Source organism: Carya illinoinensis, chromosome 3 (genome assembly GCF_018687715.1).
Source record: "Carya illinoinensis cultivar Pawnee chromosome 3, C.illinoinensisPawnee_v1, whole genome shotgun sequence".
Lineage (NCBI taxonomy): Eukaryota > Viridiplantae > Streptophyta > Magnoliopsida > Fagales > Juglandaceae > Carya > Carya illinoinensis.
The window spans coordinates 22,347,780-22,373,616 of NC_056754.1; the positions used below are offsets into that span (position 1 = coordinate 22,347,780).

At 35.2% G+C, this 25,837-nt stretch overlaps 2 protein-coding genes across 5 annotated transcripts; both read right to left on the reverse strand.

Annotated features, from left to right (window-relative positions):
* Positions 1-700: 700 nt before the first annotated feature.
* Positions 701-3,325, reverse strand: LOC122304620. The gene is made up of 3 exons (XM_043116879.1): positions 3,208-3,325; positions 2,361-2,697; positions 701-2,207 (listed from the first exon to the last, which is right to left on the reverse strand). Exons 1-3 carry the CDS (start codon positions 3,323-3,325, stop codon positions 701-703), a joined length of 1,962 nt encoding a protein of 653 aa, XP_042972813.1.
* A 9,615-nt stretch (positions 3,326-12,940) lies between these two features.
* Positions 12,941-19,116, reverse strand: LOC122303820 (homeobox-leucine zipper protein HDG2-like). 4 transcript variants are annotated; one of them, XM_043115790.1, is made up of 13 exons: positions 18,783-19,116; positions 18,056-18,563; positions 17,252-17,469; positions 16,980-17,097; positions 16,563-16,751; positions 16,012-16,452; positions 15,804-15,905; positions 15,454-15,654; positions 15,183-15,357; positions 14,793-15,064; positions 14,068-14,163; positions 13,542-13,931; positions 12,941-13,278 (listed from the first exon to the last, which is right to left on the reverse strand). In XM_043115790.1, the coding sequence occupies exons 2-12, from the start codon at positions 18,158-18,160 to the stop codon at positions 13,563-13,565; spliced, it is 2,286 nt and encodes a 761-aa protein (XP_042971724.1). In that variant the 5' UTR covers positions 18,161-18,563; positions 18,783-19,116; the 3' UTR covers positions 12,941-13,278; positions 13,542-13,562. The 4 variants fall into 4 exon arrangements, with proteins under 4 accessions (XP_042971724.1, XP_042971728.1, XP_042971727.1 ...); XM_043115794.1 differs by having other exon boundaries at positions 17,252-17,488; XM_043115793.1 differs by having other exon boundaries at positions 17,252-17,480; positions 18,783-19,115.
* Between the last annotated feature and the right edge of the window lie 6,721 nt (positions 19,117-25,837).

The window sequence follows — 25,837 nt, forward strand, 5'->3', positions numbered from 1 at the left end:
ATGGTGAAGTGAGTTTTATGAGCCAACCTAAGATGAGTTTAGATGTGTTTGGATATTTAGATGAGTTTAGTACTGTTTATATAAATAATTAAAAATATTGGGTCCCACCATTGTTGTTACTGTTCATATGTTAGTATTGTCCCCCATAAAGCTAGCGCAAACCTAAAACATAAAGGAAAAAAAATGCAAAAATTTTATCAGAAAGTGGGTTGGCAACCTTAAGGTGGGGCCTAGTAGTGGTTAATGTGGGAATTGTATCAGAAAGTGCTGGTTTTTCATCAAATTTGGCAGCATGTGGAGCCACACTTGAGTTCATATTTGAACTTTATTGAAATTAGCTGGCCTGACCGTTTGAATGCCGAAGTCTAAAAGTGAAGTGCACTAAGCTGAGTTTGGCATCCAAATGAGCCCTAAGAGGGAGCAAATGGCTATAATCTTTTTTTTTTTTTTTTGAATCATCAAAATAATACCTTTCATTCATCGTCATAAAATGTGCAAAATAGCACCTGATTACAAGCACTTCAAAATCATCTCAAAGCTCTACATTAGAACAAGGTCTTTCTCTAATAATAAGACTAGCAATCTCTGCAGGTCCTTCTTCAATCCAGCACCATTCCCCTTCAATTTTCAAGGCTCTCTTGGCCAGTTCATAAGCTACACTATTGACTTCTCTATGTATGAACTTCACTGACCAGTCAAGTCAATTTAGTAGCCTGCCCTGCATATCTTTGAACATCTGATCCATCCAAGCAAATGCTTCCTTTTCCTCTGTCACCCCTTTAATGATTCTTTCATGATCTCCTTCATACACTACATTTCTTATATCCAGCTCTATTGCTAGATCCATAGCCTTCCAAAGACTAGCAGCTTCAGCCATATCAGAAGTGCCACTAAACAATCTTGAAGCACTGTAGGAAAACAGAAGCTCCCCCAAATGATTTCTTGCTACTATGCACAATCCCATTCTGTTTTCAACTTTGTCTATAGCCGCATCAAAGTTGAGTTTAGAAACTCCCACATCAGGTGGCTTCCACTTAGTATCCATCCTCCTGTTTGTGTTAGGAACCTTAAGCTGTTTCATCTCAGCTTGAGATGCTTGAAAGCACTTGAGGCTAGATATTGCATTAGTGACCACTCTGCTTGGACTCTCAAATTTGCTTTCAAAGACCAATTTATTCCTTCTAGACCATAAACCTCTCAAGATCATAACAATCTCTTCTACTCTATTTTTCTGCAAACTTTCCTGCATATCAGTCCAGATTTTGAAGAATTCCCTCTCTTCACAAATCCACTTCTGTAGGCCACTGTCCTTTTCTGCCCACACATCAGAAGTAGCTGGACACGACCATAAAACATGACCAATAGTTTCCTCATTTAAACAACAAATTGGACAAGAAGCATCTTCAAGAATTCTTCTCTTACATAAGTTATGTTTTGTTGGCAAGATGCTGTTAATAGCCTTCCACAAAAATTGTTTAGCAGAGTTAGGAACAACAAGACTCCATATTCCTTCCCAAACGTTTTTCTGAGCTTGTCTGTTTGAACATTCACCAAGCCCCTCTCCTTCCATGTCATTACACAGGTGATATGCACTTTTCATGGAAAACCTTCCATCCTTAGTGTAACCCCATAGGATTTTATCATCCTCTCCATACCAACTCAATGGTACGCTACAAATTTGAGCAGCTTCATTTCTACTAAAAATTTCCCCAATCAACACCTCATTCCAGGAATGGATATCTTCAAAAATAAGAGAACTCACCTTAGAGTCAGCCTCTAACCGATTGACTAGGGATCTTACCTTAAAGCCTACTGCATTGGGAAGCCATCTATCAATCCAAATGGAAATACTTTTCCCGTTTCCCACCCTCCACACACAACCTGATTTGACCAAGGCTTGTGTAGACAATAAACTCCTCCACATATATGAAGATTTGTAGCCAATTTTAGCCTCAACAAATTGGCCTTTCCTGTAGTACTTTTCCTTAAAAATCCTTGCTGCCAATGAATCTACACTAGTTTGCAGCATCCACTCTTGCTTGGCAAGCATAGCCTTGTTAAAATTATCAATATCTCTAAAACCCATCCCACCCTCCTTCTTATTATTACCCATTAAGCCCCACCCTCTCCAATGGATGCCTCTACCCTCTTTATTGTCATTCCACCAGAATCTTGCAAGCATGGAATTGAGCTCTCTACTTAGCTTCCTTGAGAATTTGAACACATTTATAGTATAAGTAGGAATAGACTGTAAAACAGCCTTAATTAGAGCCTCTCTCCCAGCACTTGACAGAAAAGAGTTTTTCCAGCTGCTGACCTTCCTTCACACCCTTTCTTTAATATCTTTGAAAGTTTCATACTTGGATCTACCAATCATAGTAGGAAGACCCAGGTATTTACCATAAACCCCCAAGGAATCATCACCAGCTTCTTGCAAAATTTCCCTCTTAACTAATTCTCTTGTATTAGAACTGAAGAGCAAAGTTGTCTTCTGCCTATTTAACATCTGGCCTGAGGAGACCTCATACAGCTTCAGTATATCATGAATAGCCAGCCACTCATCTCTACTTGCTTTACTGAAAATCACAAAATCATTTGCAAAGAGAAAATGATTAATTCGAGTCCCTCCTCTTGCAGCTGCTATCCCTTTAATCCTTCCATTAATTTCAGCTTGACTCAGCATAGAACTATGCCCTTCTGCACATAGATAAAAAGGTAAGGAGACATGGGGTCTCCTTGCCTTAAACCTCTTGTTGGAGTGAACCTCTCTCCCACCTTTCCATTAATAACAATAGAATATGAGACTGATTTCACACAAGCCAACATTAGCTGGATCCAGTTTTCACAAAAACCCATCCTCTTCATGATTGATTTAAAAAAAGACCACTCTATTCTTTCATAGGCTTTAGACATGTCGAGTTTTAGTGCTATGCTTCCCTCCCTTCCTTTCTGTCTTGCTTTCATGGTATGTAGGATCTCATAGGCCACCATTACATTGTCAATTATTAATCTGCCCAAGTACAAAAGCACTTTGAAGACTAGAAATTATGTGAGGTAAAACATGCTTAAGTCTATTCACTAAGACTTTTGCTATTAGCTTGTACAGAATATTACATAGAGAAATAGGTCTGAAATGATTAACAGAAAGGGGAGTATCTACTTTTGGAATTAAAACAAGATTTTTCATGTTCAAGTCACTTGGCATACCTCCCCCATTTAACACCTCTAGAACAGCCTTACTCACCTTAGGACCCACATCATCCCAATGGTGTTGATAAAAGTCTACTTCAAATCCATCTGGACCAGGAGATTTGAAAGCCCCCATCTATTGAAGGGCACAAGAAACCTCCTCCTGCTGGAAAAGAGCCACTAGATCTGCATTCATCTCCCTTGACACTCTGTTGCTTATGCATTGAAGACAAGCCTCAATGTCTACTGTCCTCGAGTTTGAGGATGAGTATATATTCTAAAAATGTTCTTTAAAAGCATAAGCAATTTCAGCCTCATCACTTCTTAAAATACCTTGTATTTCTATCCCCCTCTTGATACCAATGCTTTTTTTCCCTTTGCCTCCATTTGAGATCTTCCTTTTGTAGTAAGACACCCAATTCCTCCTGAAGTTTCACAACCTCTACTTCATTATGTTGGCTTTGAACATTTTGCAACTGTTGAAGGATTGCTGACTTCTCTTCTATTGCCTTATCGAAATCTGAACTAGAAGATATTCTCCATTTTGATAGAGACACTCTACTCATTTTGAGGTTGTGTTGAACAATTCTGATAGAGTCATCATGAGGGCTCTCATGCAACCAAACCTCCCTAATAATCTTTCTGCAACCTTCATCTTTACCGTAGGCCACTTCATATTTAAATAATTGGTGGCCCCCTCTAAAGAATGGAGACTGCTACCCATATGAGAAACATAGTGGTCTATGATCCGAGCTTCTAGCAACCCAATTTTCAACCTTTAGTGCTTTAAAACAGTCAAGTCATCCTTTATTTGCTAACCCTCTATCCAGTCTCTCAACTGTAAAAGTTGCATCTCTATGTTTGTTACACCAAGTAAACTTTGAGCCAAACCATCCCACATCAAACAGTTCCCCCATCTCTATGGCCTGTCTGAATTTGTTCATCTGAGCCTTACTTCTCTCATTCCCTCGTCTTTTTTCATCTTGTTTTAGAATTTCATTGAAATCTCCACAAGTGAACCAAGGTATGTGATTGGCAGGTTTCAGAGACACCAATAAATCCCATGAACCTCGCCTCTTGCTAGCTTCAAGATGTCCATAAAAACCAGTAAACTACAAATGGCTATAATCTTGAGATTTATTAATAATGATAGTTTTATACATTAATGTTTTTTTTATCATGTGCATGTCAAAGATAAATCGACATTAACTCTAAAGAATGAAATATCCACAGGTCTTGTACCTCTCGATTAATTGTACGTAAAAGTTAGAACAATTTTATTGTATGATTGGCTATTAATTATTAGATATATATACACTATGATTTATTATTATTTGGATTAAGTTAGGAAAGGACTAGGAGTTTAAGCCTTTAAGGTTTTAGTACTTAAGTTTCCAGGGTTTAGAGTTAGAAATTGAGTTAGAAATTAGTTTGGAAGCACAAAGAACCAAGACTTTCACGAAGCCCAAAATGTGACCAAACTAGCCCAAAAGACCTTACCTAGTAGCTAGGGTAAAAATGTAACACATGGAATACTTAATGACTTACCATCCAATAAATACTTCTCTTTATCTTTCATAAGTCAATTTCTAAGTTCTCGGTCATTTTACATATTTTTCTTCTTCTTCTTCTTTCTTTCCCCTCTCAACTTTGTGTTGCCGAGAGTCCTGAATCTTGGCTCAGCCTCACGGGGAAGAATAACGTTTCAAGGTTGTGGGAGTTTTGCAAAGTTACCATGTGTAGAAGTTGTTGAGATATTGCTCATATGTTGATCATGGATCATTGATAAAGTATTTTTGTCATTTTAGTATAGGTTATCTATGTTTCACACCGTTTCGCGCACTCTATTTTGTTGGCTGAAAACAAAGGAGGACAAGGGTTGTTGTAATTTATCTTTTGCCGCACTAAGTCACTATAGTGGTGTAGTTAAAGGCCACTAATCACCACTTGACCACTCGAACAAGGGAAGTGAAGGAACAAAGGCCGTTGTATCTTTACCCCACAACCCCACACAATATCATTAGTAAGTTTCTTCTTAACTTCATGTGTTTTCTGTCGCATATGCAAACAGACCCTTAGACAGACTCTAAGATCTAGGGGTTGAGGCCGAGAAGAACATGAAGTAGAAAAAGATGATGTAAGGGATATGTGTAAGAGCAGTGCTATAAGGGTAGGTGACCTAAGCTTAAATGTGTTTTGAAGTAATGCAAGTTTTGAGTTTAGGTGAAGGAAAGTTTAAGGAATGTTTTTTTGGGAAGAGTTAGGGCCACTTGTCCAAGAGTGAACCATCCCTAATTTTATTAATAAATTCTTATTTGTGGTTACATTTCAAGCATCTAGGGATTTACATAATTGCAAAATACCAAAACCCAGCATGCAAAAAAGGACCAACCTAACCAAAAACAAATTGCAAACTAGAATTAAAAACAGACCTCCAAACATGCCTAAAAAAAACAATATACAATAATCTATAAAACCAAAAACTATTTTAGATGTAAAGAAGGCATCCCTAAGTAGTCCATACGAATTAAACCTCGTAGCACTCGGGGAGTCTCCTCCAAATTGGACCAACCAAATCTGAACCTGCAGCCCCTTTCCTCTCCAACCAATCTACCACTTTATTTTTCTCTCTAAAAATACGGTTCACAGAACAAACCATGGAGTTCATAATGTTAAGGACTTCCTCCCAGAAATCCTCCAAATACCACACTCCACATCTCTTACTTCTGCACCAAGATATCACAACCATCGAATCAAGTTCTATTTCAATGTAATTAAAACCCAAAGATTTGCATACCGTGAGGCTTGAAGAAGGCCTAATAGCTCTCCTTTATTATTAGACCCAGTGCCAATGAAAGAAGAAAAGGCATGAATTAAAATACCTTGATAATTTCTAATGATCACACCCACACACGAGGAGACTGGGTTGCCCATACTGCTACTGTCTGTGTTCAATTTAAACCAGCTAACCACTGGACATTGCCAAGCAATTGCTCTACATTGACATTCTAGAGAAAACACGAGTGAAACTTGCAAACTCTCCATAATCTGCATATCAAACTGGGAAAGGTGAGAAATTTTATGCACATCTTGACATAGGATACCAATCCATCGGCGAATGGAATGGATCAATTCCGTCTCAGATTCTAACTGACCCTCCATATGCGCCAAGCATCTCCTCCTCCAAATTCTCCATATGATGATCATTGGTAAAATCCCTACTATTATTCTCACTTGAGTCGAGGATTTTGCACGGCAAAACCAAATGTACATGGTTTCTTTCCAAGTGCAGCCGAGCGGGAGACCAAAAAGCGCTCCAAAGTGATGCCAAACCTTACTAGCAAAATCTCCTGTAAAAAGCACATGATTCTGATCTTCATAGTTACCATCCTCACAGTAATCACATCGGGAAGTAATAGGGAGGCCAATACAATGAAGTTGATCATCCACACTCAAAGCCATATTCTAAGTCTTCCACATACAAATAGAAATTTTAAGCGGGAGTCTTTTATGCCACATCCACGAGTGCCATTTTAAGTTGCAAGCCCTGATACGAACACAATCCCAAGCCGACTTAGTGGAAAAACAAAAAAAAAAACCTGTTTCATTTTTTGTGCAAATCAAAACGTCCAAGCCCAGCTTGCTATTTCTTAAAGTCTCCAAAATCTCATCAACATTATTCGGACCAACTAAGCGCATAATGAAGTCCATATCCCAACTATTAGATAGTTTACAATCCTTGACTTTAAGAAGAGGTTGTCCCATGACTTTCATGTCCACAAATAAAGGACCACTATCTCTCCATTTATCATATCAAAAGAAAACATTCCCCTCCTTTAGCTGCCACTTCAAGTTATTCATGACCATTGGGAGGCTTTTAACAATCATTTTCCAAAATCTTGTACCCGAGTTACATCAACCAAGGTCCAAGGTTTAGATTCTACATAATTTTCTTTAACAAAAATTGTCCAAAGAGATTTACCTTGAATAAGATTCCAGCAAACCTAGTGTGCAGGGCTTGTTGCATATCATCAAGGAGTCTCAAGCCCAGGCCACCTTTCTCAACCGGTCGACAAATGGTTTTCCATGCCACCCATTTTTTATTTCTTTTCCCATTCGCCTCTCCCCAAAAAAATATACTCATCATTCATTGAAGGACATTAATGATGGATTTTGGGACTCGTAAAATAGCAAAAAGATGAAAGGCCATACTAGATAGGATGTGCTGTAATAAGATTAGTCTTTTGCCTTATGATATAAGTTTCATCTTCCATCCCGCGATTTTATTTTGGACTTTAGTCACCATTTCCTCCAAGTGCACATGTTTTAGCCTTCCCAAGATAATAGGGGCCCCAGATACTTAAAAGGAAAAGTTCCTTCCGAAAAGCCTGTCTTCCTTAGTAGCGATCTCTTGCAAGCCATGGGAATTTTTGGAGAAAAAAATATGGTAGTCTTTGCATGATTTATACATTGATTAGACCAATCTTCATGTTTTTTTAGGACACCTAAAAGCTCCATGATGGATCTCGTACTGCCATTCGTAAAAAGCACCATATCATCAACATACATAAAATGAGAAATTATAGTTGTACCTCGAGCCTGTGAGAATTGACAAAATTTCTTTGTTGCCACACTATGCATGATCAGTCAGAGAACTTCTTCATGTAATATGATGAAAAGATAGGGTGAAATGGGATTGCCTTGTTGCAAACCATGACCTCCTTGGAAAAAACCTTTTGTAGGGATATTCATCAAAATAAAATACCAAGGAGATGAGATACAAGCCCTGATAAGATCTCAAAACTGATCAGAGAAACGAAAACATCAAAGAACCTCCAAAAGAAAATTCCAATCTACTCGATCATAAGCCTTTGCCATGTCCACTTTGAGCCTGATGTTTCCGCCGTGGGCCTTCTTATTGTTAGAGTGGATCATTTCCTGCGTAAGGCTAATATTCTCAAATATGCTTCTCCCAGGAATAAAAGCGCCTTGTTCCTATGAGATCATTCTTAAGAGGAAACTTGTCACACGATTAACAATAACTTTGGAGCAGATTTTATAAAAAATCAAGTAAAGACTAATTGGTCTAAACTTATCAAAACTCGAAGGCATATTGACCTTTGGAATTAAGACAAGAAGAGAAGCCATAAAAATTCTTGGAAGCTATTTGGAGATTAAAAAAAATTCAAAAATAGCTTCCAAAACATCGGTATTCACCACCTCCCAACAACTCTTGAAAAAGCCCGAACCAAACCCATCAGTACTTTAAGTACTATTGGACAAAATGGAAGATAACATCAAAAAAACTTTTGCCATAGAAGGGACAGAGCACATATTAAGGTTCTCATCCTCAGATATAACTGATAAGATGATTTGTGAAAAATCTAGTAATTCTCTAGTCGACTCCCCCTACAGAAAGTTAAGAAAAAAAAAAAAATTCACAACCCCTTGATGAATACTTTTCGGTGACTCAAAGATCACCCAATTCGAAAAGCTCATTTCCACCACTCATTTGCACCTTTTTTCCACTAGCCATTTTAATTTGGCCATTTGAGCCAATCTTGTATCTTCGTGGTGCCTGTAGGAAGCCAATTATGTAGAAGTACAAATCAGCTCCTTCTCTGTCTTTTCATCCCAACTTGATTGCAATTTATTTTCAAGCCCCTCAATTTGAGTCTCCAGCATATCAAAAGACCATCTTATTACATTCACGCAAAGCAACCTTTGTTCTCTTCATTTTAGTTGCCAACTTCATAAGTCCCTAACCAACAACATCTTCAAACCAAGCACTCCGAACACACTCTAAAAATTGCAGATGATCAATCCACATTTGTTGAAAATGAAACGGTGAAGGACCATAAGAAAAAGGATCCATCTTGAATTCAATAAACGTTGGAGAGTGGTTAGATGTCGATCTCGGCAGATAGGAACAGATGGCATTTGGAAATGAGGAAAGCAATGAAGCATCCATAAAGACCCGATCTAATTTAGCTCAAGAGCGAGCAAGTCTAGACTAACCATTACACCAAGTAAAAACTCTACCCTTTGAGTTCATCTAAATCAAACCTCCTTGCTGAACCCAGTTATTGAAATCTTCCATTGTAGCTCTCGGTCTTCGTCTCCCTCCTCTTCTCTCTGGATCACAGTGGATTATGTTGAAATCGCTAGCAAATAGACAAGGCTTCGAGCCCATACGCTGATAACTTAATTCCTCCCACAAGACCTTCCGGTCGTTCATGGTTCACTTTGCATAAACAAAATTACACAGAAACTGATATGCCCTTATATCCACCCAAAGAGAAGTTCCCATCTGCATAACATGCACAGCAATAAAGTTTTCCCAGAAAACCCAGATTTTCCCACCTTCTTCTTCATTAGAAATAAATGAATCAAAATGTAAGAATCTCATCAACCTTGTCTGAATTTTGATAAGGTTCTAATAATCCCACAATCTTTGGTTTGTGCTTACTAATTAACTTTTTTAAGTGACTCCTGGAAGTTCCAATACCCCTGATATTCCATACAAACATCAATTCAATCATTGAGACAATGTAGTTGATTGGACAAGAACCCAAGTAGAAGTCCTAATTTTCACAAACTGCTTCTTCTTATATTTTTTCTTGTTGACTTTTCCTTCAATTTCCATGTGATACTCTTTATCCTGCGAGAGGACCTCCTAGGATATTTCAGGTTCAGGTTCTGAAACAATATCATCTTCTAGAGAAAAGAAGTTCTCATTCAGTATCTCCTCATCCAATTTTTGCTCAGTGTTTGGCCCTTCATTTCTCACAATGGAGTCATGCTCTTCCATGAGCAGAGGATCAGACTCTACAAGAAATATTGTATCTGTCTGAGATTGAGGTAGTGAAGGGTTACCTTCTTCTTCCCCAAGTGCATTAATCATCCCATCAGCAGCCACTAGAACACCATCTGTATTATTCCCTAGAGTAGGGGACAGGAGAGCATCCACAATGGAACTCTTAGACGAGTTTCCTCTCGGGTCAACAATTTTCATCTCAGGGTTAAACTCCATTTTGTTATCCATCAAATCAAAATTTGGCATTGCACCGTCACTTATTCCACCATTTGATGATTCTCCTTTCTTTCAGAACTGTGCTTTCTCATCATTCACCATTTTCCCAACTCGATAGGTTTTAGCATTATGCCCTTGCATCTTACACTTACCACAACACACCGGCAATGTCTCATAAATCACCTCTTGTTTTCGACTAGTTATTAACCCAGGGGTACCAATCTAGAAATAAGGGATAGGCTCCTTGGCTGCATTCATCTCCAAACAAACTCCTACACCATCCGTTTGAGTTGCGTAGCAAGTAGGATTATCTGGACAAATAAAATGCTCAATAGAGGCCATAAGGATGTGTAAAAAGGACTCTTGATAAAAATTAGGAGGTAAACCTGGCAATGAGATCCAAATGGGAACACTTGAAGGTTCAGGATCCTCATTAAAGTCTGGAGTCCAATGAAAAGCATGATAAAGAACTCCATTAACTTCACAAGATTCTTTTGACAACACTTTCACAAAATCAGCCTCAAAAGACAAACGAACAATGGGGTTGAGATTTAAAAGAGCTTTATACTTAAAATAAATAAAATAGCAAAACTAAGAGTAATGTCATAAAATCCTATAATTATACTCCTCCCTTATTTTAATAAGTCCCATTTAAGATATACTCATTTTAAAATCACAACAACTTAGTAATAATAAAATAAAATAGTAAAACCCAACCGTAAAAATAATTTGAAATAAAGAGCCAATAATTAATAGACAATAGTAGATCTCACTCTTTTTCAAAGCAACTACCCTATATTTTATACTTCACGACTGTTTAATTTAACATATAATTTGAACCATCATCAGGGAAGTTGATTGTTTGTTGAAAAATAATATGCAGAGTAAAAATGGAAGAACATATTCTCTTGAAGAACATTCAAAACTTACAATGTCTTTTGTGTCTAAATAGGAATTGTCCTCCTCCCGTAAGGTCTTTTAATTCCGTCATCAACTCTTGCTACTCTTCAGATCATTCAAAGAATTTGATGAGTTTTTGTCTGTTGTATTATCTTCATTTTTTAACAGAATAGGTCAATGACATTACCGTTTTACTATACTTAGACAATTATTTATTTATTTTGGAGATGATAAATACACGACATATACAGTTAACTATAATTTTTAGAATTAGTAATAATAGTTTTATTAATATAAATATAATTTTTTTAAAAGAATGAAACATATCTTAAAAGCAAATTACTTTAAAAATAAATCTATTAAAAGCAAATTATAACAAAAATAATTTTAATTGATATTTATATACTTGTTTGTTATACCAATTTTATTTTTATTTATAACATGCGTAGTAATTTAATTAAAAACCTTGCATCTAAGATTTGTGTTAATTTACAATACATCAATTTCTAGCATATAAGTTCTTTAAGTTTTTATTAATAATGCAAGACTATTAAAAATTTACTTTGCAGGAACATTTACTATATATAGAAAATATTGTTGCACAAGTTTCACAAAAAGAGTGGATGATTCAACATTTTATAGACCCTGACCGACTCAACCATCAATAGCACAAGAATTTCAATAGCATCTCTATTGATCCTATACAGGATGACACATAATGATGGATCATAATAGAAACATCAAATGACTCATATTTTAAACTAATGTTTTTGTTGGACTTGTATTAAACTTATCGCAAACAATTTTGCTAAAACTATCGATGTTATAAATATGTATTGGGCTATATTATATTTTGAACTAATATTTTTATCTTCTAATCTATGCAAGCATGTAATTAATGTACTCTACTTAATTATCATTATGCCCAAATATTTGCTAGAATTCACATTTTTTCCCCTATGCCATAAATTATTAATTGAAATCAACTTTTTTAATGAAATATATATTATTTTAAAAAAAATAATCATTTTACCCAACTAGGTAAACTGGCTTTGCACATTGATCTTGTCCTAGTATATATATATAGGTTAGTCATGTCACTATTACAAGAAAAATGATAATTTGTGACAAATTATATGTGATGAAAATGATTGCCTACAACCAAAACAGATTCATTTTAACATAAAATAATTATTTTTACACAAAATAACTGGTCATAATTGAGCAGTTTTCTTGTACTAGTCATGTGTTACTTCTATATATCGATCATACCGATCATTTCATTACATTAAATAACTGCAAATTAAAGGTGCTTGCAAGTTTTATTGATAAGCGCGCAAAAGGAGCTTGCGGGTTCGTTCCTATATATTAAGTGACATGGTTAATTCAACTTAGAGTGCATCAAGGTAGCACTTATTGATCGATGCAGGTGCTTATAATTTGGTTGGGTGTCTCGAAGGTTGATGATCGAGGATATAAGCAGTATATAGTATCCAGCTAGCAACTTGTTATATGGCTCGATGATTTTCTTACTTCCTCGATCCATTCCTAAAATTGTAGGCGATTGTAGATCTATTTCTAGATCGAGGATCGATATGAGACCTGACTGTGCAATATATTATACAAAAACAAGGCTATGAAAGCGATATATATCAATGCATGATGCGTTTCAGAAGATTACAAAATGGTACTAGGAAAAGAAACGCCGGTAGTATAGGCCGTTAGAGGTTTCACTTTCTCACGCAGTAGTGCCTTAGCAAAACACAGCTAAGAAATAGTTAAATGATCAAAAGCAAAGAAGGAAAATTAAGAAGACACTTGCTAATATTTAAGCTTCACTCATTTAAAACCTTAGTTAACTACAAAGTAGTACTTCAGAAAGGCGAAAGCTGGGAGTTCCACAGTAGATCAAGTACTATTTGTAATATTATATTATAAGATCTTAAGCTCTTTGCTTTTAATCGTTTTGAGGAATTAAGTCAATACCCGAACCCCTAATCCTTAATGCACACTTGGTTAACTGCTTAGAAAGGATCATGCAGTAAGGTGCGCTCTTGACTTCTTCCAATCTTGTACGTGCATAAGCCGAAATTCTTCATCACATTTGTTTCCATCTCTCAGTTTCCTTGCCTTCAATTTCCTTCTTCTGTTAATTACTGCAACAATGATAGACGATGATCAAAGGTGATAAGAACACGTACTGCTGCAACCCACACTAGGTCTCAGACTCTGATCAGTGTATGAATGTAATGAATTCTAAGCTAATAAGAAGTGGTACCCCCATATATGAAAAGCCAAACATTGATAGTATATGCGCGCCAAGGGAAGGGTCGTTTACTAAATGTAACGAAAAAAAGGAGAGATGCCATGCAGAGAAAGAACAACTTGTAAGCTTTCCAATTACTAGCTTCTGACTTACCTACGATTTAAGGTTTGCAGATCATGCGTTCTCGGCTGACAAAGAAGCCTTAATCCTCTCCACGGTGCAAGCAATAAGATTGTTAACAGTTGCAACTGACCCAAGAGAAAGTTTTGCGGTGGGAACAGAATCAACCAAGATCTGAAAAGCAACAGTAAGGAGAGATCCGCCAGAGTCAGCTTCCCCAATGGCGCCTCCTCCAAGGTCTGAGGTTCCATCAGGGAGAATGGCAAATCCTGAGGGCAGAAGGGCGACATAGTCTGGGTCCCCACCATTTAGTACGAGATTCATTGCAACAATGTCAACAGGAGCATATATCACGAAAGAGGCTGTTCGATCAGTGCAACTCTCTTGTAATATCAACATGTTGCTCTGGCTTGAATTGGCACTCTACAAATTTATGCAATATACATAAATATATATATGTAGAACATCAAAACGTGTTAAAGAATATAAATGGCCGGGTAACGTGTAGTACATTCGACGTCAATAAGGATCACAATATATATAATATATAGGAATTTACATTTACTCGAAGTAGAGACACGCAGTTGCCTGTGTCCCGCCCATTTGCAATATGTGCCATTTCTTGAACAACTCCACCATTCGAAAGAATATCCCACTGCATATCATATGTATAGAAGTGGAAAACTTTATCAGTCCTCAGATAGAAGTGCATCGATCTTAATATATAAGATAAGAATGGGCAATAGATTCCCTAGAAAAACAATGAACTTTCCATATCTTAGTTGCAGAATCATAATAGTTCTAATGTCCATGTGTTTTGGTTGCATAGCCTGGTCTAAAGCTGGTAATTAAGAAGATACCTATACTTACAGGTGTAGATATATGCCTAAATTAACTATAATATTATATTAACTATAATATTAAATGAACAAGAAAAATTTCTTCCTTGGCATCACAGCTGACAATATGACTTATTAACATGGTAATTACATTTGCTTATGAAATACATCTGTGCTTCATTTCAATGACTTTGTATGACTTGCTTCGAATCAGAACAGTATTCCTTTGGCACTCTTTTTTTTTTTATCTCTCTATAGACAGTATACACCATGCTAATTATCATATTATTTTCCTAGACAACTAGAACTTACATGATTATATGGGTTTCCACCAAGATTGTGGAAGCCTAATACATAATATATATGGGTTAATCATATATGGAAAAGATTAATTTTCCAAATTGATTAACTAATTTCAGATTTTCTGGATATTATGTTTATGTACCTCGTTTCGAGAGTTCTCATCACGCAGAAAATCAAAAACTCTCTTTGGAGAAACTGGAAGCCAGAAGGAAGTAGCGGCACTAAGAACAATGCCAGGAGGTCTGCCTGGATCATCTATGCTCTTTCGGGTCATCACCCTTACATCATCTGCCCCTGTTCCAGACAGCGTCGTCCATGTGTGTGCAGTAGAGGCACTTACTCCGGCACAAAAGCTTATCACCATTCTCTCAGCCAGTTTCAACATACTCTTTCTTCCTTCTTGATTTGTTATGACTAAATAGTGACAGATAAGGGTAACATTTAAAATTTCAAACGCAATAGTTTTCCACTTTTATATAACATTTTTTTTAAAACTTAAATTAGAAAAAATGGCGTTTGTTTTAATAATTACCACCAACATCACCAGAAGGAATGTTTGAGGCCATAGCGCTTGCAAGCCTTTCACATTGCCGATCTAGGGTAGCCACCCAACGTTTTGCACCAAATGCATGACCTGAGCTAACAAGCTGATGATATAGATTGTGAACACCTCTATCATCAACTTCTACATGCTCAACCCATGTTACCTATATATAAAAATTAGCAAATAAAAGGACTAATAAATAAAAGCCAACTGAAATTAGTAATCTGGCCCGAATTGATAGTACTATTATGATCATCACCTTTGAGTATCCATTAGGCATTTCCTGAATTAAACAGCCGGAAGGTCTTCTTCGACACCTGACTGCAGGACTAGGGCGCAAAGTGTCCAAGGAAACATCAACCACTGCCCAGGTCCCATCGGAAAGCTGCTTACAGTACCTTACGTAATAACTCTCACGAGTTGGAACTAAGGGTGAAAGAACTTGGAATTCTGCTGTCATCTAAAGAAACAAATTTGAGTTTATATTAGAATCAGATTAATTATTAAAACACATAATTGGGTTTTCTATTTTGATGGCCCAACTACTTCTACACGGTACGTACAATTATTCAAGAGAAAAGAACATGTATGTTCTATACATATACTTACCACTTGCAGGGCTCCATTGTAATTCCCTGCCACACCAGTTGATAGTACTTCCAGTGTCATAGCTCTTGAGACAATCCCAGAAAACACTGTAGACCACTGATCCTGAATATAAGCATAACGGAATGACAAAGATTAATAGGGCTCAATATTAGTAAATTATTTGAAGATTGATGACCTAAAACTGTTCATAGAATAGAATCAAGCCTACCACATCCATTACAAGCTCAACAAGGTTGATGTGGTTCATGATAACAACTGCAGTTTCTCGTGAAGCTTCGCATTTGAAGCCCGTAGGTCTGGGTCCAATCCCCCGAGGAAATGTTCTAATATATTCGTCTTCATGTAGAGTAGAAGTACCATCATGGTTTGTCATCCATAAGGGTTCTCCCATTTGTGCCATTTTGACTAGTTCCTCCATAGCTGCAACCGCAAGCTCAATTATCATAGGTTTATCTGCTTCAGTCGGTGCACTGATTGACCTAAGAAGGTCTCCGACACCATACATATCTCCTCCAATGCCGGGCTGCCCTCCAAAATTCCCTACTCCTAGCTCTAGTGGCCGGGGAGGAGGAACCGGAGGAGAAAGAAGAGGGTAGCTCACAACTGGCTTGCCAACATACTTTGCTGCGATAGCTGAAATCCTATCAATCTGAAAATCGAAGGGAAAAAGTAGTCGAATATGACCATCGATTTTGCGTACAATGTTAACAAAAATAACTCACCCAGAAAACTATGAATACTTCCATATATTGCTAGTACCTCTTCCCTTAATCGGGCATTTTCGAGTCTCAAATGATGCTCATCGAAGGACATTTCTCCTATTGCAGTTGGGCCACCACAATTGGGACATGAGGAATTGCTGAGAGCGTCTCTGTACCTCATGCTATCAGCCCGAAGCTTTTCATTCTCAGTCCTAAGTGCTGTGTTCTCATGGCGCTCATGCTGGGTCTGTGAGAGAGAAATCAGAGAATGAGCAAGAAGCTAAAATTGGAAATGGAGAATTATTGGAAACAATGAAACGAGAAAGGTAGGTTGACTAGCTATATAATGTAAGCAAGCCCACTTTCCAATATTAAAGAAAACGAAGATATCGTAAACACGGCACTTTGATAGCATATTCTGATCAGAGTTTATATATTTAAAGTACGAGTCAAGATTCACTAATACGTTTTTTACCTTCATTTGAGTTCGCTTGTTTTGGAACCAAAATTTGACTTGCAACGGCTCTAACCCTAATTCACGGCCCAGTTCTTTCCTTTGCTTGTCATCTGGGTGTGGACACTCCTTGAAAAAACTAAAAATATTACCAAAAAAAAAAAAAAAACAGAAAAGAATTAAAAGAAAAAACGAAAAGAAAGAAGGATTCTTTAGATTTCGATATAATTAAAGATATTGAAAACGAAATAGAAGTAATATTGTGTGAACAATTTGTGAAGGGTGGAGCTTACGCTTCCATTTCCTGGATCTGGTGCTGAGTGTGGCGATGGTAGCGCTTCTTTTTTGGTCGTTGGTCTTGGTCGTCACCGGAGGCACCTTCATGGTTGTCGCTGCCGGATTTAGTAGCACTGTCGAAGTCGTCATCTCGAATGCGGGCAATATCACTTTCAGATGTGTTCTGAGTCATGTCTAGCATATGGTGAAGCTGATGACCTTCCATCATGTTAGGCTGGAACATATCTACAGATCTTTAAGATTCCGAAGGCTTATGGGTATTCAATCTAACAAAAGGAATGCAAAATTTCTACTCAAAAGAAAGGAAACCCACATTTCCTAACATGTAGATACATAAGAAGCCTAAATGAAATGTTTACATGAGAAATTAGCTATTTGATATTTACCGAGCAAAAGTACTCATGTTTGGATGCAATTTGGGGAAAAAAAGAAATCAATATCAGGATTGCTCTCTTAAAATAAATGCTTTCGCCGTATTTTTTTTAATTCAAAAGGATTTTGCTTGACACAGCAATTAGCTAGTCTTTAAGACCAAATTCACAAAACAATCATCAATGTTTCTGGCGTTCTTAATAAAGTCGGTAAAGAGCAATTTGTCTGGTGAAGACAAGCTAGCTAGCTAGCAGATCGAAACTTGACTTCTGTTTTTGGCAATAAACATGGACCCATCATTCTAATTAACAATAGGGCTCTAGAAAACGAAAATCAAATTTGATTGATTAGCCAAAAATTAAAAACGTAGTAGCAGAAAATGAGATCAAAGAACAAGATGATGAGAGATCATCAACTCAACGACTAACCTGACCAAGGGTAAGCCCTGAGGACGATCCAAATCCACCGACAGTCCCGTTAATTCCAATCATCGGTCGTATGTTTCTCGCTGGAATCATAATCCCGCCCGGCATATTTCACAAATCACAAACAACGATCCCTTAAGCAGTGTACAGTTTTTACACGTCCACTTGGATATATATATATATATTTGGGGGCTCCTTTATTTCTTTCCTAGATTCTCTGGCATTAGTACTAGGTCTCGGCAAAGTTCATGAACAGGCAAAGCTGACTTGAGATTTTTTGGTCTTAGGAAAGGGTCTGAAGCCTATCTATTTCCTGCGTGAAACCTGAAAAAAGGGAAGTATAATACCAAGAAAGATAGGGTTGACAAATCTGATACGGCTTTGGACAGACCAAAATCAGAGGAAGACGAATGAAAAATATATAACGTCCGCGAAGATCTCGGAGAATCCAACTGTGCCTCCTCACTTTCTATATGATCTCCACACTTCCTTTTCCTTTCTTTCTTTAGACCTATCCACAGCAACAGAAATGTATGGAAAAAAAAAATGTAAGATATGGTACAAAAGATCAAGGCATCATATCAAATATCAAACATAGATTTTTCCACACAAAGTGAAACCTAGTTTTCCGCTATTTTTTTTGGCTTGGCTGCATCAAAATGATCTTAAAGAGAGAGGACTGAATGTTATATACTAACCGAAGACTGAGATGTACAAAAATTCCACCTACCACTTATATATACGACGTTTGGAGCAAGCCTTCGAAAAATGCGAAGGGTCAGATCTGTTTTGGGGCTAACTCGCTGCAGTGAAATCACTCTTTGGGGCTACAAAAGTGGTTTTGGTAAGAGCTTTTGGAAATACAGGTATGAGTTTTGGATAGATATGGGGGAGAGAATAGTGATACAGACGGAGAAGAAGAAGAAAATCCACAGAGAGCGAGAGAGAGAGAGAGAGCAGGAAATGAAGAAGTGCAGTGAAGGAAGGAGAAAGGGCCTGGGAGAAGACGGAGAGAAATGTTGCAGCTAGCGAGCAATTACTGCCGAGCGTATTGAGAGGGTGCGAATGCATTTAATGGTGGGAGAAGGGGTGTAATTGCTCTGAGAGAGAGAGAGAGAGAGAGAGAGAGAGAGAGAGAGAGCAGTTGCTGTTTAAATTTTCAACCCAGGACATGCAGCGTATTCGTGTGTTACGAATGACGGCTAGCTACCAGACTCCACACGTTTTTTTCCATTAATACCTTTGCAACCATCACCTATTTCAATATTTGTAGATTTACTCGATGTTAAGTTTTAAACTAAAACCTTTCTTTTTCCAATATCATCATTGGGAAAAGAAAATAATGAAAGTAACTCGATCGATCGTGAAAAGTGAATGATCATGAACCATGCATGCATGCAGATTATTAATCATCACTAATCTAATTAACTTCTTAAATATTTGTTTACTTGCATGCAATATATATGCACAAAATACAATTTGCCCTTTTAATTTTGAAAGTTTCTAATCAGTCATGCTTCAACGTGCTTTTCTAAAGGGAGTACTGTAAATACGCATCTAATCATCAATTTTTTTTTCACGTGAATAAATTTAAAATCTACTTAAAAAAAATAATAGATTTGATCTATTATTTTTACAAGGAAGTGTCCGAAACTTGAACACCGTAAAATTATATCTAATATTATTTTTATAATCGAGGAAGGGATTGATTGGAAAGAAAATGATTATGAGACATATATCCAATTGTGATATATAAATATGTAGGAGTATTGGTATTGATGTATCTAGCAGTAGTAGTAGTGCTATCACTCCTGGTTTGAGTTTTGTTACGTCGGAATTATTGTGTCATATATGAGTCCTTAACCCCACGGCAAGCTAATTGCATTAATTTCTTGTTGACTTCATATTAATTTGTTATAACAAATATTTTCTGCTCTAAATCATCATATGTACGTACGTCAAATCAAGCTGCCTGGATTGTATAAGAGCTAGCTAATCCTAATCCAACAAACTTGAATAAAGAACTGGACGTACGGGCTCTTCTATTAGTCAACTTAGGTAATTGCCTAGGGCCTATGTGGGAATAAAGGCTCTAAAATTTTTTTAAGTAAAATTAATTTAAAAAAATAACCTAATTAAAAAAATAAATTAACTTAATAAGAAAACATCAAAAGTATCAATTAGATCTTATCTCATTATTAGTTTTAAAAATATTCTCACGTAATAATTATCTATCATACTTTCCTTATAAAAATACACTTCTCTTTTATCATTATTAATTTAATATATAATCTAAAAATTATAAATAGTAAAATCTAATTTTCAAGTATTCACAAAAAGTTTTTATATTATCCTTTGAAGAGGCAAGGGACAATTTTTCCAAATGCATAGATTGTTTATAAAAATTTATTAAAAATAATGATTATAATTATTTCTAAGGCCCCCGTTTAGATTTGAAAAGTATTTCATCTCATATTATTTTATCATTATAATTCTTTTTAAATTCCCACACAAAATAAAATGAACAATTCAATATTTTCAAATTCCAAAACAATAATATTAATAAGAAAAAAATATTCTAATAATATTTTATTTAATTTTTATTTTTCATCTAAAACCATATATTTTCATCTCTGAATCTAAACCAATCTCAAGAGTCTAAAGCACGTCTTGTAAAATTAAATTAAATCAAATCCTCTCTAAACCGACAATTTTCTAACAAATATTAAATCGATTATTAGTTAAAAATGTGATATAAAATTATAATCAGTAATTTACTTTACAAAAGAATATGAATTATTTTTAAATAAAAGAGTAATGTAAAAATTAAGTTAATTGTTTTTTTTTTTTAAAATGAAAAAAAGGCTAGCTCAAAATTTCCACCTTAAGCTTTACAACATATTGAACTGGCACTAATAAAAAAATTCTTTGTGCAGTTACTTTTGTGTATTCTTTACGCACTCAACTTATGTGATTGGCTGTATCAATTTTTTTTAAATATAAACTAATTAAGAAAAACATTAATCATAAGATGGTCAATCCTAATTAATATTATGATTTCGTATTGAATTTGCATCAAGTAGTTCGTAATCGTGTAAAAGATTATACATCAACCCTAATATCAATCGTAATCGTGTAAAAGATTATATATCAACCCTAATATCAATCTTTATCAAAATAAAAGCTTCTCGCCGGCCTGCATGGTGGAAGCTTTCCCACATGCACTAGGGATGAAATATTTTTCTGATCTCTTAAAATTAACCATTTCAATAACCAAAATATTTATTCACTAAAAGTCTCACCTCGATCCATTAATTAACCGAAAAAATCTATTCATCATCTTAATTCTCATCATCCTATCATCATTCTATAATATGACATTAGATGTTAGGTTCACAAGTGAAATATATTAATAAATAATCTCCAATCATTTAATATCACATTATAAGATGATGGGAGGATGATAAGAATTAGGATAATGAGTAGTATTACTTTAATGAAAAAACCCCCCATTTAAAAAATAGAATTGTCAAAAGTACTATTTCCCCAAAAAAATTTAAAATCAAGTTTTATAGTAGAATATATTAATTAAAAATCCAAAACAGTTCGCCAAAATGTATATATTCCCCTAAATTTTGTAATAATCAATATTATTAATCCTCCAAAATTTAAAAATTTAAAAAACCTACCCCAATCATAAATAAAAAATAGGTTTTAAAGAAAATTATTAGTCTACAAGAATTAAAAATAACCCCTGAGTACGACTAAAGTTTTTAGAAAAACTTACAGGTACGTGCCTCTAAAAAACTCTAATATATAATATCTTAATAATAATAATAATCAGCATGATTATTATTTTTTATTTATAAAACTCAAATATTAGTTTGAATTTTTAATAAAAATTAAAAAATATTTTTGACTAGTTAATATAACATATAATATATATACATATGTTTCTAAAGTCGAAAGATCATGTTTTTTATTTTCTGCAATTAATTATATATGGATTTTCTCTTTTATCTCTTATTCCTTTAAATTTCTATCCCATTTTTGCAGTACTTTTCTACCAACCATAAACATTTTGAATGAAAATATTGAAACTCTCCAAAATTAACAAAATTTCAAAACCTCTAGATATATCTAACTTTATATTGTGTTCATCCATAAGATAATAATGAATATATTTGAATGACTATATATATATATGGAAAATGCTATTTAGCTTTCTCAATGTTATCGATGATTATAAGCATTCTAACTTTTATCAAAGTTACCGTTCAAGTATTTTAATTTTTTTAATTTTAAATTTTTTACTTGGTGGTAAAGAAATGACTATCTATAGAATTGTATTTTCTCAAAAAATTTCTTAATGGTTAAAGATGTTAAAAAAATACTTAAAAGAAAATAATAATAGTAATAATGAAAAGAATTACCAATGTAGTATATACCTGACTGACACTAGAACAAATTACAATACTTTTTTTTTCTTTCATTCAGATCATCAGGCCCAATGGTTTCCCCCCCCCCCCCCCCCCCCCCCCCCCCCCCCCCCCCCCCCCCTCCTCCTCTCTTCTCTTTCAGTCAGATCATGATAGTATGGCCTGTTTTGGGAAAGCATGCAAGTATGGCAATATATATGAATTTTGCATTTTTTTTTTTTTTTCCCTTCTTTCCTCTGCTGATATCTGGTGTGTGTATGTGTGTGATAGGCAGGTATACAGCTGTCTAGCTGGTTTTTGCATAAACAATTGATTCTTCATTATGATCAGATGATATATTATATGAAAAATTCTATATACCACACCACAATCTTATTTACATCCCATCAAGTAAATTATAGTATATTTATCATTATTAAATAATCATTTATTGCATATTTTTTATCATCAAATAGTAATAAATACGCCACATCATATATAATGGAAGATGTAAGTGAGATAGTGGTATGGTACATGTATAGCATTATTCTATATATATATATGTACAACTAAGAAGTATTTTGCGAGTTGAATGAACCCAACAATTTACACCTTTATTAATGATTTAGATATGAATTTTGCTGCCCAGACGTAGTAGTACTACCGTACCATTGATTCAATATTGTCCATTATAAAGAAAGAAACAACTGTAGAGTACTCATGAATTAATTAATGTATTTATTAGTGTGGAGAGGGGTGACATAGGTGGTATTAATACATGCGAGTATGACACTGCACTAGCTAGTTAGCTGTCTCATGAAACCAAGACATGAGCCCATATAAATATATATATATATATATATATATATATTATTAATATATATGTGTGTGTGGTACGTAAGAAGTTAATGAGTGATGCTATCTGAATATATAGATATATAGTTATGGATAGATCGAGCAAGTGTTGCACATTTCTTTTTAAAAAGAGTACTATGATTTATCATTATAAAATTAATATTTTCATGTAGCTAAGCTGTTCTATACAATTTACTCACAATTAAAAAAACAAAATGAACGACACTTGTACATTTTATATATAACTGCCAATATCATTAATATTCTGAATTCCCATGTCAGATGCAGGTAGATATATATATATATATATATATATATATATATATGGTACTCATTTTTCCACGCAATATGCGTTAGTGAATTAATGTTGAAATAAGGGAATATGATCATTAACACATGAGGCTGGAAGGAATTCATGATGTAAACTGGTCAGCACGATTACGATGGTCGGATAAATGTATTCGTAATCGCTACAGGTTAAAACATTAATATTAATTAATATAGACGTCGACTTTTCCTGATCATGATATAGTAAGAGCTAGCTGTTGAATATTGATCATGATCTTCTCATCTCAATTGACGTAAATATTTCCAAAGTGGAAAACTCTATCTGGAATCTCAAATGAGGAATTAATTAGGTAATTATAAGAAAATCCGGGAATAAGATCTGCATGCAATATATATGAAGCTAGCCCAGCTAGCTTGCTTTTTATAAAAGCTAGCTACAAAATTTATTAATTACCATAAAATGCTCAAGATATATTCTCATTAATTAATTTGTAATTAATTTGCAAACAATATAATTAATTTGAGAGAGTATTCACTTACGTGTTGAATTAGGGTTTTGTGGGAGTTCAGTGATTTCCTATATAGCTTGATGAAGATCACTGGCTAAGGACGCGGTGACCTTATGTCCGGTCTCGATCGCATGTAAGCCAATTTAATTTATTAACCCCGGCCTGAAGGCTGAAGGCTGAAGCCAGGGCCTTCCCTGCGCTGGATGCAGATTGAAGAGCTAGCTGCTGATCTCTCTCTCTCTCTCTGGGTGCATGTGATCTTTGCCAATTAAATGAGTTAGCTAGCAAACATTTACTGCGTTCATGCGGCTCTTGCACACCCTGCCCGCTTGGAACTCACATACGTACGTCAATTGTATTATCTTATAAATGATATATACATGACACACGTCATGCATGTCTGTATGCATTTGAAGATGCATGTAATAAATAATAAAAAGGGCAAAATTAATAATATAAGACTTAAGAAAAGTAGTCTCGGCGCCCTCATGATAGATCATGAGATGGGATGGGTCCAGGGTTTCAGGGTGCGTGTGAGAGCTCTCTGCAGCATGCAGGGCCTCACTACGGTTGCACGTTATACGTTGAAAAAGGATGAGTTAGTACTTTCATCAATTTTTTTTTCCGATGAATAACAAACTTATATAAATATATATATATATATATATATATATATATATATATATATATTAATTGATCGATAATGACACTATGATGATGGTGGATGCAAAAGTGGTATATATACAAAAATTTTGGTACAAAAATATTCAAAAAGTCTAAACAGAACTACTGTCACATACAAATTAATTTATAAGAACATTAACGCAGTTTATTAATTTCTGGTAATTCCCACTTTCAGTTCTGGAACGATACGTCGTTAATGGTCATGTGTCTGCTTGAGGTTTCAGCGTCCCTATTGCGCGCCATATATACAGCTAGCTAGCTGATCAATATATCGCCAGCTAGCAAGCCCGCATTAATGCAGGCAGTAGTGCTGTGCTGCCCCTCTTCGCAACCCCCACGGCCGCAACCACCCCCCAACCCACAAAACCCCCCACATAAAATGCAGTAGTATCTGATCCATCACTCTACCAATTATTTACTTTCAATTAGCCCAATTGCATACTTAACTACCTTTCATTTTCCATATGTTTTCTTAAAATCTATCTTGGACTGTACATCTGGATTCCGACCTGAGAATTCGACATATCCAGACCAGAACCCAGATGTCAAATCTGGGCCAAAACCCAGACTGTGTTAACCCGGATTAGACTCCGTCCAGAACCTTGATGAATTTGAATTTTTTAAAACTCGTATTCTAGGTTCCGGGTTCAACTCTTTTTTTTTCTTTTTCTTTTTTTAATAATAGAAACTTCAAACCTTTGGTTAAATTTTTCTCAAATAAAAAAATAATGTCAAAAACTATTTTTTTTTACCTAAAAGTCCATATTTCAAGAAATTATGTTGAAAAGCATAATAGCATTGAACATTGTTAAATTTTTTCCCAACAAAAAAAGACTTTTTTGTTGTTTAAAAGCATATATTTCAAAAAAATTATGTAAAAGAAACTAAAGTTAGAAACTAATTACCTTTTTAACTAAATATAGGTAAAAGAAAATATATCCATATTACATGCAACGTCATACAATGCAATTCACTACATATTAGATTATTTAATATTTATACATTACAATACATTACAAAACACAAAATTA

What these genes read in the sequence shown, in the direction of transcription:
- LOC122304620 (XM_043116879.1), bottom strand. Translation starts at nt 3,325, where the DNA reads ATGGGGGCTTTCAAATCTCCTGGTCCAGATGGATTTGAAGTAGACTTT. An exon ending in AGAGGTGTTAAATGGGGGAG is followed by an intron (nt 2,698 to 3,207) that starts GTATGCCAAGTG and finishes ATCTATGTGCAG; the next exon opens with AAGGGCATAGTTCTATGCTG. An exon ending in ACTATGATTGGTAGATCCAA is followed by an intron (nt 2,208 to 2,360) that starts GTATGAAACTTT and finishes CAAATTCTCAAG; the next exon opens with GAAGCTAAGTAGAGAGCTCA.
- LOC122303820 (XM_043115790.1), bottom strand. Translation starts at nt 18,160, where the DNA reads ATGCCGGGCGGGATTATGATTCCAGCGAGAAACATACGACCGATGATT. An exon ending in CAGGGCTTACCCTTGGTCAG is followed by an intron (nt 17,470 to 18,055) that starts GTTAGTCGTTGA and finishes GATATGTTCCAG; the next exon opens with CCTAACATGATGGAAGGTCA. An exon ending in ACAAGCGAACTCAAATGAAG is followed by an intron (nt 16,752 to 16,979) that starts GTAAAAAACGTA and finishes TCTCTCTCACAG; the next exon opens with ACCCAGCATGAGCGCCATGA.